The sequence below is a fragment of the Coenobita brevimanus genome, chromosome 106, assembly GCF_032717465.1.
Source record: "Coenobita brevimanus isolate Jiangsu-jjx chromosome 106, ASM3271746v2, whole genome shotgun sequence".
NCBI classification, from domain to species: domain Eukaryota; kingdom Metazoa; phylum Arthropoda; class Malacostraca; order Decapoda; family Coenobitidae; genus Coenobita; species Coenobita brevimanus.
This window is the reverse complement of record NC_137059.1, coordinates 6298755-6318931: the sequence shown is the minus strand read 5'-3', so window position 1 is coordinate 6318931 and position 20177 is coordinate 6298755. Positions and strand designations below refer to the sequence as shown.

The 20177-nt window shown below is 40.1% G+C and overlaps 1 protein-coding gene across 3 annotated transcripts in view; it reads left to right on the top strand.

Annotated features, from left to right (window-relative positions):
• Window positions 1-18967, top strand: part of Cad88C (cadherin 88C) — a 262754-nt gene extending 243787 nt beyond the window's left edge. For 2 of the 3 annotated variants that reach the window (XM_080285500.1, XM_080285498.1), the window contains 4 exons: window positions 4022-4220; window positions 5022-5166; window positions 12024-12143; window positions 18050-18967. In XM_080285500.1, the coding sequence (XP_080141626.1) occupies window positions 4022-4220; window positions 5022-5166; window positions 12024-12143; window positions 18050-18197 (612 nt within the window). In that variant the 3' untranslated portion in view covers window positions 18198-18967. The remainder of the gene's footprint in view (window positions 1-4021; window positions 4221-5021; window positions 5167-12023; window positions 12144-18049) is intronic. The other variant, XM_080285499.1, reaches the window with a different exon arrangement.
• The last annotated feature ends 1210 nt before the right edge of the window (window positions 18968-20177 follow it).

The window sequence follows — 20177 nt, the reverse complement described above, 5'->3', positions numbered from 1 at the left end:
CAAATCGCCTCCATGTCGCTCTGTCCCCAGCCATTTCACTGCCCTGCACTCAGATCACACTCCCCTCTCTCATATACCTCTCCACTCCATCCCTCTATCTCATCCTTGGCCTCCCCCTCCCTCTCCCCCCCTCCACCTCACTCACATACACTCTCCTCATCAGTCTCTCACTCTTCATCCTCTCCACATGGCCAGACCACCTTAATGTATTTCTCCTAACACTTCCTATCACATCCACATCCACACCACAACACTCCTTCACTTCCTCATTTGTCAGCCTGTCTCTCCATGTGACTCCACATGCTGCTGTCAAATAACTCATTTCCACTGCTCTCACTCTTGACTTCTGTCCTTCCAACAAAGTCCAAGCATCACTTACATATGTTAGAGCTGGTATCACAATACTGTCATGTAGTAGCTTTTTCACTTCCATGCTCACTTCCCTGTTTCTTATCACTGCTTTCTAGGAACCAGCAACCTTTCTTTTCTGCTGCACCCTTTCAAGCACTTCACCATCTAAACTTCCATCCTTTCTCATCATGCTACCCAAGTACTTAAACTCACTCACATTTTCCATTTCCTCCCTATCCAATCTCATTGCACATTCACTGACTTCACTTCTCTCAAAGACCATCACTTTACTCTTTCCTACATTCTCCTTTAGATTCTGTTTCTTACACACTCACAAACTCATCCACCTAGCCTTGCAGCTCCCCTTCATCTTCACTTAAGAACATGGTATCATCTGCAAACAACAGTACAGGGACTTTCCAAATACTGCCCTCTGTCACTAGGGCCACTCCAACAATCACTCTCCTACAATGTATGTCTTTTTTAACCCCATCCATATACAGATTGAACAACCATGGAGACATGACACAACATTGTTTCAATCCAACCATCAAATAGAAAAATTCACTCAGTTCACTATCCACACACACTGCAGCCTCAGCACCCTCATACATACTCTTCATGGCCTTCAGTGACCTCCCATCTGTTCCATATATTCTTAATACTTTCCACAGTCCTTGTCTATCCACCCTGTCCTATGCTTTCTCCAAATCCATGTACAACTTCTATTCCTTCTCTGGAAACTTTTCCACTAATGATCTAAGAATGAATATCTGATTTACACAACCTCTTCCCTTCCTGAAACCTCTCTGTTCTTCTCCAAGTAATTCCTCTGTTGTTTCCCATACTCTGTCAATAAGTATTCTACCATATACTTTTCCTATTACGCTAAGAAGGCAAATGCCCCTATGTTTACCACACACTTCTTTTTCCCCATTTCCTTTGTACAGGGAAATAATTATACCTGACTTCCAATCCTCTGGGACTCTGCCTTCCTTCCAGGCCAATCTGCACATCTTTCACATCCATTCTATTACTGTTTCTACCCCATGCTTCAGCATTTCACCACACACTTCATCAGTTCCTGGGGCATTCCACATTTTAACTTTCTTCATTGCTTCCACAGCTTCCATCCTACTGATTTCTTTCTCTCCTCACATCCCTCCTTCTCCCAGCCATTCCCCAGCAGCTTACACTTGCATTACTTTCATTCTCTGTGTTCAACAATTCATTAAAGTGTTTCATTCTCTGTGTTCAACAATTCATTAAAGTGTTCATTCTGTCTGCTCACTTTTTCTCCATTCTCCGTTATTAATCTACCATTTTTATCTTTCACTCCCCAACTAACTTCTTTGGCACCCTGCCTAACTCTCCTTACCTCTTTCCAGAACATTTTCTTACATTCTTTCCATGTTACACTCAAATTCCTTCCAAATTCCTCATCCACTCTCTTTTTACTCTCTCTTACTAATCTTTTCACTTCTCTCTTCCTCTCTACATATCACTCTCACTCTTCCATCTCTCAGCTTCTTCAATGCCCCCCATTTCTCATCCACTCACAGTGCATAAATGAAAGGAATCACAGTGCATAAATGAGAGGAACACTTCATCATGTACTGTGCTGGGCAAAAAAATAAACTGATACCCCTCTGCGCTGGCTGATGTTGGATTTTTTTTTTTCTGGCTAAATGCGCTTAGTATATTAATATGTGATCCCTGGCACTAATAAAAGTAATCATTAAAGCCAGATAGTTAGTTGAATGAAGTCAGGTTGTAGCCACTCTGCCTTTGAAATCTTCGAGGTTACTGAGAGAGCAAAGTGGTCATGAGCATGTGAAGGGATTTTGGATTTTTTTCTGGCTAAATGGCTTAATACATCAGTATAGGATCCCTGGCACTAATAAAAGTAATCACCAAAGCCAGAAAGTTGGTTGAATTTAGTCAGTTTGGTGCCACTCCACCTCTGAAATCTTCAAGGTTATTGAGAGAGCAGAGCGTCTGTGAGCTTGTGAACCGAATTTGGATTATTTTTGTGGGTAAATGGGCTTAATACATCAATATAAGATCCCTGGCACTAATAAAAATAATCACCAATGCCAGGAAGTAGGTTGAAATCGAGTCATTTTGATGCCACTTGACCCCTGAAATCTTCAAGGTTACTGAGAGGACAGAGTGGCTGTGAGCCCGGGAAGGCTCACTCACTGCCCACTCTCCTAAATCAGTGTTTTAAGCTTAGTGGAGAAATGTCTGAAGTTAGCGAGATATGTTATTACCTTCCATTTTACAGCGGTTGCTTGCAATGACTTCTCAGTGCTGCAGGACGTAGATCTATGTCACCGGTTTTTTTGAAAGGGACGTAGATCTATGTTGCTAGCACAGTATGGGTTACCGGTATACTTGATCAGTAACATTAAACCTGCCCTGCTTAGTATGACCACACCTTACTAATGTGGTTTCACTGTTCACTGTAGCTTCTTTGTGATGGCAAAGCTTACAGTCAAGAAATGCTTACATAATGTACTCAGAGAATAGTGACTCATCATTCTTACTGTAAATGTTAAGACTGAGTAGCTTAGCCCCACGTACCTGTGCTCCTGATGATGTAATAAAGGTATTGTGCAGTGATATTTCTGAAAAGCATTGAGGAACTGTGGCTGACCAAGAGTAAGGTTATATGAGATCATTTAATTCAGCCCTACCCAGATGAGGTTTGAGACATATTATAAAATGATAACAAAAATGTTTAAGCACTTATGCCATTTGGACACTATGAGCAGGGGTATGAAGGCTGATAAAAAGAGGCTCTTGTAGACTTATGTCACAGTTAATAATGAAGGAATGGTATGCTCAAGGACAGAGCTAGCCTTATAATTCACCTTGTCCACTCAGTTGCCTCTTTTCGCTAATGTACTGATGTTGGTAGAGGTTTGGTATGTATCTCTGTTCATAGATGATGCCCTTTGATATTATGTGTGAGGGAGGAAAATAATGCACAGGTCTTAAGTGTGAAAGACATAGTGCATTAGTGGACAAACATTTGACCTTGACTGTACATTTCAGATGACAGGAGAAAAAACTATGATGCAGTCCAGATTAACAGTTTTAATTCTTTGTGCTCCTAAATACAGTACAGTGCAGTGCCTACAAAAGGTATCCTTATTTTTTCTGTCATCATTTAGAAGCAGTGGATGAAATATTGAAGATATTTTTTGGTATTATTATTCATGTGTTTATTTAAATACATGAAAAACATTGAATTTTAACATATGAAATTCACTGTACAGTCAAAAATATTTGCTTTGCAAATAATTAAGTTAATAAATTAAACTGAAAATAGAACCAGTACTCATTGTGAAGCCATCATTCACCTGGGAGAGGATACTTTTGTAGTCACTGCACATAGTACTAAGGTGTTGGGTAGTACTAGCAGAATTGATTAAATTTAAGTCTTATAATTAGGACTTAAGCTATGGTGATATGTATTTAGAGTAAAAGACGTAGCTAATAGCAACTATTGGGAATGTGGTTTTTTCTCAGAGCCTAGCATTAGCTTTTCCTGTAAATAAACCTCAGCCAGCTTTGATTTCACTCAGTTTTTATAAAACTTCCCTCCTCAGCCCAAGCTAACACTAACTCCCTTACTAACACCTTCACTCACTCATTGTCGTAGGAATTAAATGTGTTGGACACCCAGCGTGCGGAACTCATCACGGCCAGTGCAGCAGAGGAGGACCTTCTGTTCCTGTGGCTGGTTGGGGTCATTGTTTTCCTCACCCTTCTCCTTGTGCTCACCGTTGCCCTCTGCCTCTCACAGAAGGCACGCTACTCCAGGCAGCTCAAAGCTGCCAATGCCACAGCATTTGGGGAGTGTAAGTTGACTGCATTATATTCACAATGATTTGACAGAATGGCTTTATCTCATAGGCAGTACAAAGTATTGTTTTGTGTGGATCATTTGACCTAAAAGTTGTAGCTTAGTTTCAAAGGCTTGAATGAAGAGTGAATGGATTTGTGGCTCATTTTACTAGGTGCTTTGTTTGGTAGTTCTCCAGCTTTTCTGCTTTTTTAGTCCTGTTGCTGGAACCCTCCCATCCATTTATTAATGGGAAAGGGTTAGGATAATGATGAATTTATATTTGTGAACTTGACTAAGTAGTTACTCAACAGATACCACTTAACACGTATGTATGGATGGTACAGTTTGTGAAATGAACCAGATAATATTGAAGATATGGATGAGTAGTGAAGGATTACCTTCAGTAATGGTCTTGAGTATGATAGCTTTTTCTTTCTTGTGTTTATTTCTTGTTTTGGGTAATTCCCATTCCTTATAATAAAGAGAAGTTAGGCTAGGATGATAGTTAAGGTGTGCTTACAGAGTTGATATTGATGTTGTGGACTTCTAAGAATTAGTGAATATTACTTGCCATTATTCTGTTTTACTCTTTCAGCATAATTTTAGACGGATATCAATCCTTAAATAATGGACTATGAGGCTTTTCGTTTTTTATCACTATGATAACCAAACGCCATATTCGTTCTCTGAATTGTAAGTCCACAGCAAGGCCACTGTAATCTATTACAGTTAGGGATAGAATTATAGGCCTGAAAGTCTCTTATATGACTGATGGAAAAACACAAATCTGATATTATTTTCCATTTTTGATCAGGCTCCCATGACCAGGGTCTGAACCGGTCATCGACAGTACCCAACACAAACATCCATAGTGTGGAAGGCAGCAACCCCATTTGGATGTCTGGGTTTGACAATGATTGGTACAAAGATGAAGATTCACTGAGGTATCAACACTTTGTGTGAGTTTTGCACTGCTTTTGTTGTTTTTATGTTGCATAGGTGTAGCACTGTATCAGTTTATGAAGTGCTTGTTGTCTGCCACTTAGTAGTAGGGGAATATTACAGTAAGTTCAGCAGCACCCACAAGTAATTGCCTTAATAGTACTGTACTACTGTAATTTCATCTTCAGGGCAGTTGAAGAAAAGTTACCTTAATAATCCTGAATGGAAGACTGATCAGGCACTTGGTTAGTACAGTGGCATAACACAGTAGAAACTTTGAGTACATTACATGGAATATGAACGAAATATTAGAAAAAAGAAAGAGAACACATGGAATAACAAAGTATAGTAGGAAGGAAATTATATGCACTGAAAGTAACACTACTGTGAAATGGACTACAGTAAAGTATTTACAAACAAGAATATAATAGCAAAATCATTCATCATGGCAGCCATGACTGAGCTGTAATGTGATGCTGAACTGTTGCTAACTCAAGGGGTTCGCCCTTTTATAGGTTGCTTTATGTAGCCCTTTTTGGTCAGAGTGCTTTTTTCACCTGCATTAAAGAATATAACTGTACCTACAAAGCAATCGTAAAGCTTCTCCCATGATCAAGGGTATAAGGGAGATTGAGGAAATTAGTATTTTGTACTCTTTTATGGAATACAAAGGGAAGATTTTTAGGTGAAAATAGGTTTCTAACTGTGGTTAGTTTTAAGCCTGCTTCTTTTTATTATGATCCAATAGGCTTTATCTGTGGAATTCAGAGTGAGCTTACCTTGGAAAATCCTCTGTGCTGATGATCAGGTGGATATACCAGATAGCATGGATAAGTTACTGGGGAAGAATTACAGTATGGAAGGATGGTATACAAACAAGAGACATAAAAGTGAGTACTTGAAAAGGTGTTAAACCACTGGTATAGATGGCTAAAAATGGAAAATGATCATGGGATGTTTGTTAAAAAGGATGTAAGAAGAAAATCAGTTATGTCTGAATGTTGTAACAAATGGGTGCACAAGGGATGTATTGATATGAGGAGTAGATTGCAAAATATTGTTGACAGGAGATGAGCCTTTTGTTTGGGGCTATTCAAAACTTATCGTACGTAATGCTTTTTCCCACAAAAATTTGTTCCTCCCCCTCCTTGTAACATGAAGCCACCCCCCCCCCCCTGACAGATTTATATACACACTTTATATATATATATATATATATATATATATATATATATATATATATATATATATCATCATCCGGACCTCTTTTCCCACCCAAGGGCAGGGTGAGGTTTTATATAATATATATATATATATATATATCATCATCCGGACCTCTTTTCCCACCCAAGGGCAGGGTGAGGTTTTATATAATATATATATATATATATATATATATATATATATATTGGTATATAGATATATGTATGTATGTACTGTATGTATACAGACACACACACACACTTACTTTTATGGTAAAACAACTCTGACTCCACCCCCCTTCCAGATACTCACTATATGCAGAGATGGTTTTCCTATAAATCACAACAAAGAGCGAATTTTCTTTTTTTTTCCCCTAAATATTGCAAACTAAGGAACGTGTTAGTCGTGTTCATTGTGTTGGGTGTGGGTTCTGTTAGTAATACATTAAGCTCATCTTGTTTTTTTTGCAAGAAAACATGACCATTATATCCATTAATAAAGAATATGCTGCAGTATATGTAATTTTCTTCAGAGGTTTTGCACTGTTGCCTTAGATAAGTGAATGTATTCCATACTAAGTAAAAAGATTACATCCATATTATTGAGGCTCTATATTTTACTGTTATATAATATTTTTGTGTTACCCCAACCCTTCATTAACACATCACAACACCTGGCTTGATATCCCCCACGCACCCTCTGCTTTATGTAATTGTTGAATGGCCCTCTTGGTAACCAAGTGTCCCCAGGAAGGAGAGTCAGACTGGAAAGTAAGAATAATTCTTGTGAGTGTGTCGAATTTTGTAATCTAAGAGACATGAGAAGGGTTGGTGGTAATAACAAAGCTGCTACCACTGCAAGATTCAGTACTGTTGACAAGAAGTTTAGGGAGATGCCACCTCTTATGATATCTATAGAACCTTCCTTTCATTTAAAATGTACAGTATATACACAGCCTGTCTAAAAAGTGTGGTGTTGAACTCCTTTGCCTCACTGATGCATGAGCAGTTAAGATGGAAGATAGACAGAGCTACCAGGTATGAACACAATGAAAAGAAAAAGATTAGATGGATATGTAATGTGTTATTAAGAAATTAGTTGCCTAGTGCATAATTTTAGGCAAGATAGAAAATGTTAACAAGATCTTGTGAAGGGTCAGGCTGCACAGTTTGAAAGTGGAAAGATTAGGAGAAGATCAGTTGTGAAGGAGCTTTCTGAGAATGAAAACAGATGAAAGAATATTGAGCGTCCATCCTTAGAAAACATGGCATGAAGTAGCCTACTGAGAGATGATCTTTGATCCAAGACTTACAGTATTGTACTTAGAATGTAACAAGAGATCATTATCTTGAAAGAACTGCCATAAGATAAATCAAGCCCATGCATGTATTCATAGAAAAAGACATAAAATGTTGATGGTGATGATGAAGATGGGTAGTTACTGGGTAGCCTGTGCTCATATGAAGACAAAAGTTAATAACACTAAAGAATGGAAGTGCATATCATATTAGCCAGCACAGGCCAGTTGTAATGCATCAGTATATCCAGTTACAATATTTAATGGTGCCAGTTTAGTATTGCCACCTCACCTTGTGGAGCCTACATTCTTACTGTAATATTTCAGTTGTTACTTGACAGTGTGCATTAGACAGGTCACCATTTTCTTTCCTTTTTTTCAGTGCACTATTGTATTTTTTGTATTAAGCCTTTAGTCCACTTGGTATCTTCAGGACTTACCTCATAAGCTAAAAGTAGTGTGCTGTATTGAAAACTTGCGAGGGATGAATTCATCTCGACAGAGGTTATTTCATGATACAAGGAGTCACACTCTATACTGAAGGTACTGAAGTTTCTCAGGAAGATATCGCCATAATCATCGTCATCATCACCATCCCAATCCTGATTCCCTTTTAAGAGATGGGGTGAGATAGGATCTAGAGGCAGAAAACGAGAAAGCACAGTTGTTCAGGTATTCAACAGCATGCCCAGTAAAATACCGTAGGTCACACAGTCATGCATATAGTATTTAAACCCTAGAAATTTTGCCTTCATTTTATGTTGGTCACACAGTCATGCATATAGTATTTAAACCCTAGAAATCCTGCCTTCATTTTATGTTGGTCACACAGTCATGCATATAGTATTTAAACCCTAGAAATCCTGCCTTCATTTTATGTTGGTCACATAGTCATGCACATAGTATTTAAACCCTTGAAATCCTACCTTCATTTTATGTGCAAAACCATTACCTTTTATTTCATTTCCAAAAGGGAATTACTGAGACTAAGTAAGATGGCTATGCTTTTTCCATCCATTGTTCTGCTTCAGGCATTTATTTGAGTACTGTGCAAGTGAAAGATGTGTAGCTGTGTGCATTTGTCTATGTTTTCTCTTCAAAGATATAAAATCTCCCTGTTCAGTGGAATGTTATGTAAGCTTGCTTTATTGTAATACTCATGACAGGTTTGGTGGTGCAGCTGGGCAAGCTTATTTATATGTTGCCATTCATCTCTCACTCTTCCATTGTGTTTATCGCTTTTGTTTACCCTGGTTACTGTACTTTGCTATTGATCCCCTCACATGTGGACATCAGTAACTTGGAGACAGCACTGCCCAGTTATACACATGTCTCTCATTTCCTACATTGTTCACTGAAAGGAGGAGGATGGAATGTAAGAGACAGACAGTTTCAGTCTGCAGTCCAGTGATCATGTCCAGTTGAGTCTGGGGTTACAACTGCTACTACTACTATTACTCTTACTACTGTGCTCATCAATTTATTCAGTACAGGTATTACCTTTTGAGGTAATACTGTTATTTGTATAGATTCCAGTCTATTCTTCATGTCTGGTGAGCATATACTCCTCTTACTCCCTTGCTCGTGGAAGAATGGAACATACTGTGACATCTCTTATTTGAAAGTGCTCAGAGGACAACCATGGTCACTGGGTCTGCTATTTTATTCAGCATTGCATGGTGTTCTTAATCTTCCTTTTGTTTTTCTGGAAGATAACCTTGTCTTCTACCATCGCCATACTTATATAGTACTGGTCAACAGCCATTTTGCTGGTCATACCACCCCTGTCCTGTCCAACTACTCACCACCATCCCAGCCCATCCTGTCTTCTCATCTCCACCCATATATGATGTGATCATTGAACTTGCAAGAGTAATCTGTGACATAACCTTTCCATCATTAACACCAGTCTTACAGTGCCTATTCATGTGAGATGTGCGCCCATCTAGCCCTGCCTCACCACTCACCATGATCCCAGGACATCCTGCCGACTCCTTTCCATCCACCTCACCTGTGTTTTGTTCCATTGTCTTCACATGCAGGCTTTCTCTGTCATACCTCACTGTGCCAGCCCATCCCACCCACACCTCTACCCACCCCACCCATTTTTGCCCTGATAAGGTAGCATAGTGTATACAAAACAAAACCACACTGATCTTTGCACAGGGTCATTATGAAGTGACATACACTAACTTGTCCTCTTCCTGCATGTCACTTCTGTCTTAAATCCCTCTTCTAGGTGGCATAGTCCACATGAATAAAAAGTCTGCTATTGTCACTTAACAAGCACCACTCTAACCACCTATTATTGGCTGTTGATGGTATTTTAAATTAGTTACAATCCATCTGTCACTATTATATTAAGATAAGTGGCATAGAAGAAACATTACAACATGAAGTAGAGCTGTGAGTGAGTTTCTCCATATGTGATATGTACAGAAGCTGTTTTATCCACTGCATGGCACAAACTACTGTTCATACTAATGGTCAAGAACACATGCTTTCCACTGTAAGACTGTACAAATTATGGCTTTCCTTGACTCTGTAATTTGATCATGTTAACAGAACCTGCTGGGCTTAGTTTGGCCTTCAATTTATGAATCATACCCATGTATTCCTTTTTCTTTTCATAATGCTTAGCATTAAGAAAGGGAAAGGGTATAAACTAGTGTTCAGTACTGAGTTCTTTTTCGTGCATTGACAATTAACACAGCAAGGCAAACTGTTGTCAGTATAAATATCCTGGCAAGCTCAAGGAAGATAAAACCTGTTTATTAAAGTACAGTACTGTACTGTACTTTCATATTGCATGCTGTGAACCTACCGGATATTCCATCTATCTATCTATCTATCTATCTATTCCCAGACACCTCAATCCCATAAGGGGTGACCATAAACAATTCACCTCCATGCCACCCTGTCCAGCTCCATTTCACTGCCTTGCTCTCAGTTCACCCCCCCCCCCATCATATACCTCTCCACTCCATCCCTCCATCTCATCCTCGACCTCCTCCTCCCTCTCACCCCCTTCCACCTCACCCACATACACTCCTCGTTAGTCTCTCACCGTCCATCCTCTCCACATGGCCAAACCACCTCAATGCATTTCTCCTAATGCTTTTGTATCACATCTACATCCACACCACAATGCTCTTTCACTTTCTCATTTGTCAGTCCATCTCTCTACATAACTCCACATTCTCCTCTCAAATAACTCATTTCCACTGCTGTCACTCTTGACTTGTGTCCTTCCAACAAGGTCCAAGCTTCACTTCCATACATTAGAGTTGGTATCACAACAGTCATACAGCAACTTTTTTACTTCCATGCTCACTTCCCTGTTCCTCATCATTGCTTTCAAAGCACCATCAACCTTTTTTCCCTGTTGTATCGTTTCAAGCACTTCACCCTCTAAACCTCCATCCTTACTCATCACACTACCCAGGTATTTATATGCACTCACATTTTCATTTCCTCCCCATCCACCCTCACTGTACATTCAATGGCTTCATTTCTGTTGATGACTATAACTTTACTCTTCCCTACATTCGCCTACATTTGCCTTTAGATTCCAATTCTTACACACTCTCCCAAACTCATTCACCAGGCCTTGTAGTTCCGCTTTGTCTTTGCATAGCAATACAGCATCATCTGCAAACAACATTATAGGGAGTTTCCAAATACTACCGTCTGTCATTAGAGTTGCTCCAACATCCACTGCCCTACCTTGTATCTCTTTTATAACCCCATCCATACACAGATTGAACATGACACATCCCTTTTTCAATCCACCCTTCAAATAGAAAAATTCACTTAGTTCAGTATCCACACACACTGCAGCCTTAGCACCCTCATACATACTCTTCACGGCTTTCAGCGACTTCCCGTTTACTCCATGTATTCTTAATACTTTCCACATTCCTTGTCTATCCTCCTTGTGATATGCTTTCACCAAATCCATGAACGCTGCATACAGCTTCATTCCCTTCCCTAAAAACTTTTCCACTAAAGACCTAAGAATGAATATCTGATATACACAACCTCTTCTTGTCCTAAAATCTCCCTGTTCTTCTCCAACTAATTCCTCTGTTATTTCCCATACTCTGTCAATAAGTATCCTACCATATACTTTTCCTATTACAGTACACTGAGAAGGCAAATGCCCCTATGTTTACCACACACTTCTTTTTCCCCATTTTCTTTGTACAGGGGAATAATTATACCTGACTTCCAATCCTACAGGACTCTATCGTATATTAATCCCCAGATTAAATTTTTGTATTAAATTTAATGATTGCTGACCAAATGTAATTAAGTATGACCACTGATTATCTGTAGTGCTCAAAGTAATACAATCTTATTCTGTGTTTTTAGCCACCAGAGTGAGGGAAATGACAGCTTAGATGACAATGCCGTTGACACCTCTCTCTCCCCCAGAGGTGACCGTGACATGCCCTACATTACTCAGTCTAATGTTCCTAACCCATTATCAAGGTAAGTTTCCTTTCACTGCTTCATGTGATATTATACACAGTGAGAAATGTCGTTATTCTGACAATATCGGTACCATTTACTTTGCTAAATAATTTAATGATTTTCTTGTCTTGGATATTTTGAAAAATTGTTGGCACAGAAGATATTTCTGCATCAAGGTAAACTGGACCACCAACTGTTTTTCTTCATTTTAACTTTTGGCATTTGTCCACTCATGGTAATGTATGATTTTAATTTATGTCAGAGCAGGTAGTACAGTACATGTTTTGGCATAGTTCAGATAAGTGAATGGTATTTTATAGGCGTACTGTACTGTACGAGAGTCTCCTTCTAAATTATAGGATTCATAAAAGAGAAAATTATACTTATGTAATTTATGATACAGCAAAAAGAACATTATTCATTAACATATTGTTTATGATAGCATTCCAGGATACAGGGTAAGTAATGCCACAAGATTTTGTGCTTTAGATTTCATGATGGTAGCTTCAGCTAGTACAAGTAGGCAAAATTGTGAATATTATTGTAACCAGGTTATTTAGTATTGTGAATAATTTACATCAGGTATGACAAAGCACTTTGTCAGTTTGAACTGTATGATGAAATGCTAAGTATGTTCACTACAGCAAGTCTTCATTGTATAAATATTTTTATATGTTTTTCTGCAATTAAGTCCATAGTAGATTATGAAAAGATTGCCTATTAGAGTGTCCTTGCAGCCTGTAAAGTTAATATACCAGTTTCTTTAGTGGTAACATGAAAAACTTCATCCCTAACTTCTCTTCCCAAACAACTCATCAAGGAGAGAAACAGATTTATGCAAACTCTTAGCCAACCACTAAAGAAACAGATTCCGTGATCAGGCTGACAGCATAATTAATGAACAGGTCAAACTAGAAAAAGAAGACACCTGAAAACAAAAACTTTGCCAATATCCTTGATCATAGAACAAACAGCAGCAAATTTAGAAGACAACTCCAGTCATCCAACTATTCAAAAATCCACTCCTCCAGCCCACAAAGCCCTAGTGAACAGTGATTGAACTATCCTCAGCATGAGCAAGCAGACAACCTGATGAACTAATTAATATTCATGAATGAGCCACAAAAGTACCAGTCATCAATACATAGGTGTTACAAAAAGAAAAATAAAGAAATGAATAAGGAAAATGAATGGTAACATGAGAACACCCTTTGCATTTGCTTCACAAGTTTAGCAGTTATCTCTAGAAATGCTAGTAACTCCAAAGCAGCAGGACCAAACCAGATCATAAACATGCACTGCATACACCTTGGCCCCATAGCCATCAAATACCTCACTGAAAGTTGCAACATTCCTGGGCTTTGAAAAGCAGTTCCTGATATTTGGGAAAAAGCAGGCATTATCCCTGTACTCTACCTAGACAGACAACCATCATCATTTACAGTTGGCCAGTATCTCTGCATTGCACGCCATCCAAGTCATGGAAAAATAATCTTAGAACGTCACCCCCAGATTCCTCTGTCTGATCTCAACATGGGTTTTGACTCAAACACTCGACCACCAACCACCATACACCGTCGTATACAAGCTAACCAACTCATCTTAGATGCTTTCAGCAAGAAATATCCCTCATTAAATACCACACTGGCAGCAGCAGACATAAACAAAGCTTACAGTACAGTACCAAAACATATCCTGAATAGCAAAACACAAACATAGCAGACAATGACAAGAAGTGGCTAGCCAGCCTCCATGAGGCGAGCAAGTGCATGTATAATACTCAGCCACAACCAAGGCTCCATGTTCAGTATACTAACCAGCAGTGTTCCACAGGGCTTAGTCTACTCATCCTCACATTTTAACATTTTCCTTCATAACTTGCCAACCCCCTGTCAAGTAACAGTACTTGTCCAGTGATGATGACCTAGCAGTATCTTCACAGTGTTCCAAAACTCAGCAAGCAGCAAACCAGGCTCAACAGTGCCTTTACTTGTACTCACTAGAACATTGGCAGATACAAGAAAAAATTACTATTCCACCAACTAAATGATATTTTCTGTGGATTGGAAGGAAAATGAGGTGAAGTAACCAGCTCATTACTTTCCGAACTGTTCCTGAAAACTTTTGGTAGAAAAGAAACCTGTGATGTGTAACAAGATTTTTAACAAGTGAGTTTCTCAGCTTGGACTTGACTATGCACTTGTGGCTGATTGTTTCTTGCCAGAGAGTGATGACTGTGGTTGGCTACCAGCTTGTAGTTACATTTTACTCTCATGGCAGCACCTCCCAGGGTCACTGGTAGCCTCTCTTGTACTGTACTACCTAAAAACACACCTTCAGGTCTCCCTCTTTAGTGGTTAAGGAAGAATATACATGGGATTATCTCTCAACAAACGATGAGCATCATTGCGAAGGTGTCTTATAAAATCATTGCCTTGAAAACACTCACAGGCATGACTTTGGACAACAAAGGAGTCACTAAAAACAGCCTATAAACAGTTGCTTCAAACAGTAAATTATCTTGAGCCCAAACTGGGGCCCCACCTTAACAGCCACAAACATAGAAAAGCCTCAGAAAACCTGAAACAAAGCCTTAAGAATAATAACAGGATGTAGAAAGGCCCTAGCTGTGTGTCATTTGCACCAAGATAAAAAAGTAGGCCTACTCCCAATCAAGAACCACATGAATATGATAGGTTCAGAACTTAATGCTTCAGTGCAGTATCCCTCCAACTCATGTTGTTTTGTTGTTGTTGCTGTTTGGGCGACAGGGAAATAGTTGAGGATCGTTTGAATAACCAGGCAGTGGAACCACTGCTACATCAAGTCATTCCTCCAGCACCATCCACATACTTATCTTCATGTCCCTCTAGCACCATCCACTTACAAATCTTCATGTTACACACACACACAAGAATGCCTCAGCAACCTCCCTCCTCCTACACCCATTACTACAGTTCGCTTGACACATACGCCGACACATAGCCGCCAGAAAGCTCCAAAGAAACAATATTTCTTTTGATCCCCTACTAGACTTTCACACTTCAAATACATCCCATACAAAAACAAACAGATACACCTTGCCACTCTGTGGTGTGGACATCACCCTTCCCTACTTCGTTACCAATACAAAATACAACTCACAAGTAGTCAATTAAGTTTTTGACATAATGCAGCCTTCCACACCGTAGTGCACTTACCCATCTCATACAACACACTGTCATAACACAGACAACCCTTCTGCATACCTTCAACAGAAGATTCCTGGAAGCAACTGGTTGAAGTAGCCAGTTTCCTGCTGTCCACTGAGTTCACATTCAGATGAGCTTGGGGAAGAAACACAGCAGCAGCAGCAATAACAACAATGAAACACTAAACAGTACACCCAACACAAACATCAACACCGCTGTGCACACTTTCAATACAATTATTCAAAACACAGACAAAAGACACATCCCAAGAGACAACAGAAAGAGACACAACCCCAACTTCACACCAGAAATTCAAGGCCTAATCAGACAACGGGACACACTGCGACACTCCCCAACACCCCATACACAAGACACCGTATAACAAATACAAGAACTCAACACTCAGATAAACAATAAAATATCAGAACAGCAAACACTAAACTGGAAAAATTACCTCCAAACACTTGACCACAAAACAAACATCAGCAAACTCTACAAAACACTAAACAGCATCACACTTTCCAACAGCAACACCACACAATCACACACTGCCATCACAACAACAGACACCATACCCTCAAACAAACAACAAGCATACACTCTCATCAATCACTTTTCACAAGTCAGCCATCTAAACCCCCATCCCGAAGAGCGACGTATCATCCGACGTAAGACACAGTTCCCCACAGACCCAGACTACGCACCTTTCACTTACAACCAGACGAAGCACATCATTAACAACCTCAAGCACTCAACTGCCTGTGGACCAGACAACATAAGCAACATTCACCTTAAACACCTAGGACCACAAGGCATACAATCACTCACCAACATATCAAACTACAGCTACTCTCACAACATAATACCCAACATCTGGAAGCATGGCATTATCATCACTATCCCTAAACCCAACAAAGACCCCACATTACCCTCCTCACACTGCCCCATCACACTACTCTGCACCCCCTCTAAAGTCACTGAACGACTGGTACTACAACTAGTCACACCTCACATTCCCCTAGCCCAGTCACAACATGGCTTTAGGCCACTACACTCCACAAACACCCTTCTTACAGACCTTACACAGAGAGTTTTCGATGGCATGAATTCAGCTAGGCCACCACGCAGAACACTCTTAATCACACTATACATTAGCAAAGCTTTTGATGCCATCCCCCGCCACAACCTCACAAACAAAATACTCAACACAAACATGCACAATAACACAAAAAGATGGCAGGCAAACTACTTAGCAGGCAGACGTGCACAAGTAACATTTGTCGGTCAGTCTTCTAACATCAGAAACTTCACAAACGGCGTCCCCCAAGGATCTGTTTTGTCCCCTACACTCTCTAACTTATACATGCACGCCATACCCACACCACAGATAAACATAGCTTCCTATGCAGATGATATAACACTTACAATTACGCACCAAAATGCAAACACAGCTGCTCACATCATTCAACCTTACCTCAACGCACTGCATGAATGGTTCACCACAAACAGGCTCAAAATAGCCCCAGCCAAATCTACAGTGACCCTTCTCACAAACTGGACAGCATAACACAGTCACATCCCACACCTCACCATAAACAACACTTCCCTACACACACACACACACACACACACACACACACACACACACACACACACACACATCACACACACACACACACACATCACAAACATCACACACACACACACACACACACACAGGCAAAGAAGGACAGACACACAAACACACTTGCACACACACACACACACACACACACACACACACACACACACACACACACACACACACACAAACAATACATACGTTCAGTGGTGAATTATGGAAGCCCTGCCTGGTCTTCTGACCTCACCAAAACACACTACAACACTCTACAGACCATACAGAACAAGGCCCTAAAAATAATCACAGGCTGCACAGCTACTACACCCACAGACCACCAATATCAAGAAACCAAAGTCCTCAAAGTCAAGGATCACTTAGACATGAGAGGCACCCAGTTTCTTGCTGCAGCCTCCACAAACCCACAACATCCACTATATTACATGGCAGCACATCCACCCACACCAAGTAACATCAAAACAACACCCAGCACACGATACCATACACAAATACGGTCATCTCTCTCCCCTTGCCCACCCCAGACCAGCTTCCAGAAGCATATCCACACTCAGTTCACTCGCTGCTCCATTCAGTCACTTAAAGACAACACACAGCTGCATGCACGGCCTCCTGACATCCACCCTTCTGAATCAAATCCTCGTGGGGACAGGGTCCATCTGGCCAGGATGAGATGTGGGCACCATCCAGCCCTCTTAAGCTACCAGAAGAGGCTGGATGACTCCGTCGCTGATGCCTGTCCAGGATGCAACACAGCACCCCATACTATCAAGCACATTATGGAAGACTGCATTGCACACAATCACCTACGCCAACAACACAACATACACTCTTTGAGAGCTCTGTGGGAAAGCCCGGTCTCGGCCATGGCCTTCCTAAGGGACTCAGGGCTGTTCGGCCAGACTGCCTAGGGAACAACTACTACTGCTACAACGACAAAATTCCCTCAGTTTGCAATACTATTTGTTTAAAACAGTTCCCCCTACATATAACAAGGACTTACTGTATAAGAATATGCTATTAATGAGAAGATGTGAAATAAATGCATCCTGGTATGTCCACTTTTTATTCCTGACCACTTCCATCCTGTTTGCCAGGGAGTCGAGTACGGTGGGGTCCAACACACAACTGATGAACCACGAGCAGCAGAATATTAATGACACCTACCGAGCCAACCTTTACCAGACTTTCCATAAGATTGCAAATCCCCTCGTTGATAAAAAGCTGGAAACAACGGAACTTTGACACACAACCTGCGAAGCAAGCACTGAAAGTGACTGTTAAGTTCCCAGTGAAAGTGCCCTTAAAGAGTCATTGAGTGATGTGTTTTTGAAAACATTGAACAGTATGTGTTTTCTGCGGTGGTGCTTGACTTATTTAATAGCATATAAGTGCTTTTGTTCTCCAGTAAATTTTATATTTTTAATAGATACTTTGTGTTGCTGATCTCGTTTGATGTACTCATGGGCAAAGAATACAGTTGTTATCCAAACTCCAAAGTGCTAATTCTTATATTGAAAAACTCTTGGGACTGGCAGTTTCCAGCCATCAGTGACCTGAAGTGAAACACCTGTCAAGTGGCCTGAACTCTCATTACTGTGTATATTTTCCCATAGGCTTCTGGAAGCCTAATCATCTGCTCTTCCATATTTATTGTTGTGCCGGAGTACTCAGTTATCAGTGTAGACAGTCATGAACTGAATCTCTTAAATATTGTAATTTTTCATTATACTTCACGATGATTCAGGTGTATATAGTGCTTTTTCTTTGTGATATAATTATACAAGTTTCTTTATAGGTGGTACAAACCATGGCTGTACCATGCTGTACTGTGAATTGCCACAGTGTACCATGCAGATATGTATTTTACTCCATATTGTGTATACAGGTATATGTTTTACCTGCTAGGTAAACACACACTCGTGTGAAATAGTCATGTTTATATAATAGGTATAGTATTTGATACAACGAATGCATTATATGGTAAGACTGAAACATGAAGTGTTTGTACATACTTTGTAGCATTTGATTATTCCCCTTTCATAATTATTCTTTTGAAAGAAAGAGGAAGAATGCTGTATTGAAAGTAAGACGTGTGAAGCGAAAGAAATGGTTAACAATAAATCTCGGTATGTAAAAAAAAAAAAAAAAAATCAGGTAGCTACATTTTACCCTTCTGAAAATTGGAAACTATTTTAGAGAAACAGAATTGTAGAAATATATATGAAAATGTAAGGAATGAGAGTCGGCGAATGCTAACAAAAGAAGAAAATATGGAACAGATGGTAATAATAACCTGGTATATGTTTTTGAAAGTGTATTTGTGTGTTTGTCCACTGTGAAAATAAGGGAAAGCTATCTAGACAGCTCCAGAGGGATCTGACTAACTTTTAATGGGGAATTTATTAATATGGCTTAAAGTTGCAAAAGTGTCACCGCTGATGGTCAAATTAGAACTAATGAGAACTAATCATATCACCATGGTGGCCAATTAATTTCCAAGGCACTTTTAACTTCACATACAACCATTTCAATTCAGTTACAGTATTATCTACAATAGGTTGGGCAGATGTGTAGATTGGTGGGGTGAGCAAAGGACTAAGATGGACTGGCAGTGTGGAGCAGCATACGTTGGTGAGTGGGTGAGAAGGGTTTGTGTGTGGGTGAGTGGGTTGTAGGAAAATAGGTTCATAGCAGGAATAAGCTCATGGATGATACATCCCATGGAAAATGAGCCCAAGGAGGAACATAGATCCAATGGGTAAAGTGGGATCAAAGGGTCATATCCCACAGGGGAGTGGCCCCCAAGGATCCCACGTAATGTCCTAGTTTTTTATATAGGCAATGCTGGATACCCATGATCGTTGGAAATGATGAAAGGGAACGACTGGTTCTAGTGGTGCCCTCGGTACCACGCTGTGCGCAGACTGACTTTCGTTCCTTTACTCCCTTGGCCGTGCCCCTACCTTAGCCAATCTTCCTTTACTCCCTTGGATGTGCCCCTAACTTAGCCGATCTTTTTTGTGAATCCGTGTGTTTTCCATCATACACCTCATGCAATTCCTACCTCATACCCGTATCCTGCCTCATCTAGTGTCTTCCCCTGCACCTTTACTCCACCACAGCATACCCGTCATTTTTATGCAGCGGTTTTAATGCCATTTAGTCCTCTTGGGCTTGGTGCTGGTCCTTATTACTTACCCACTCTTCCCTCCATTTAATCTT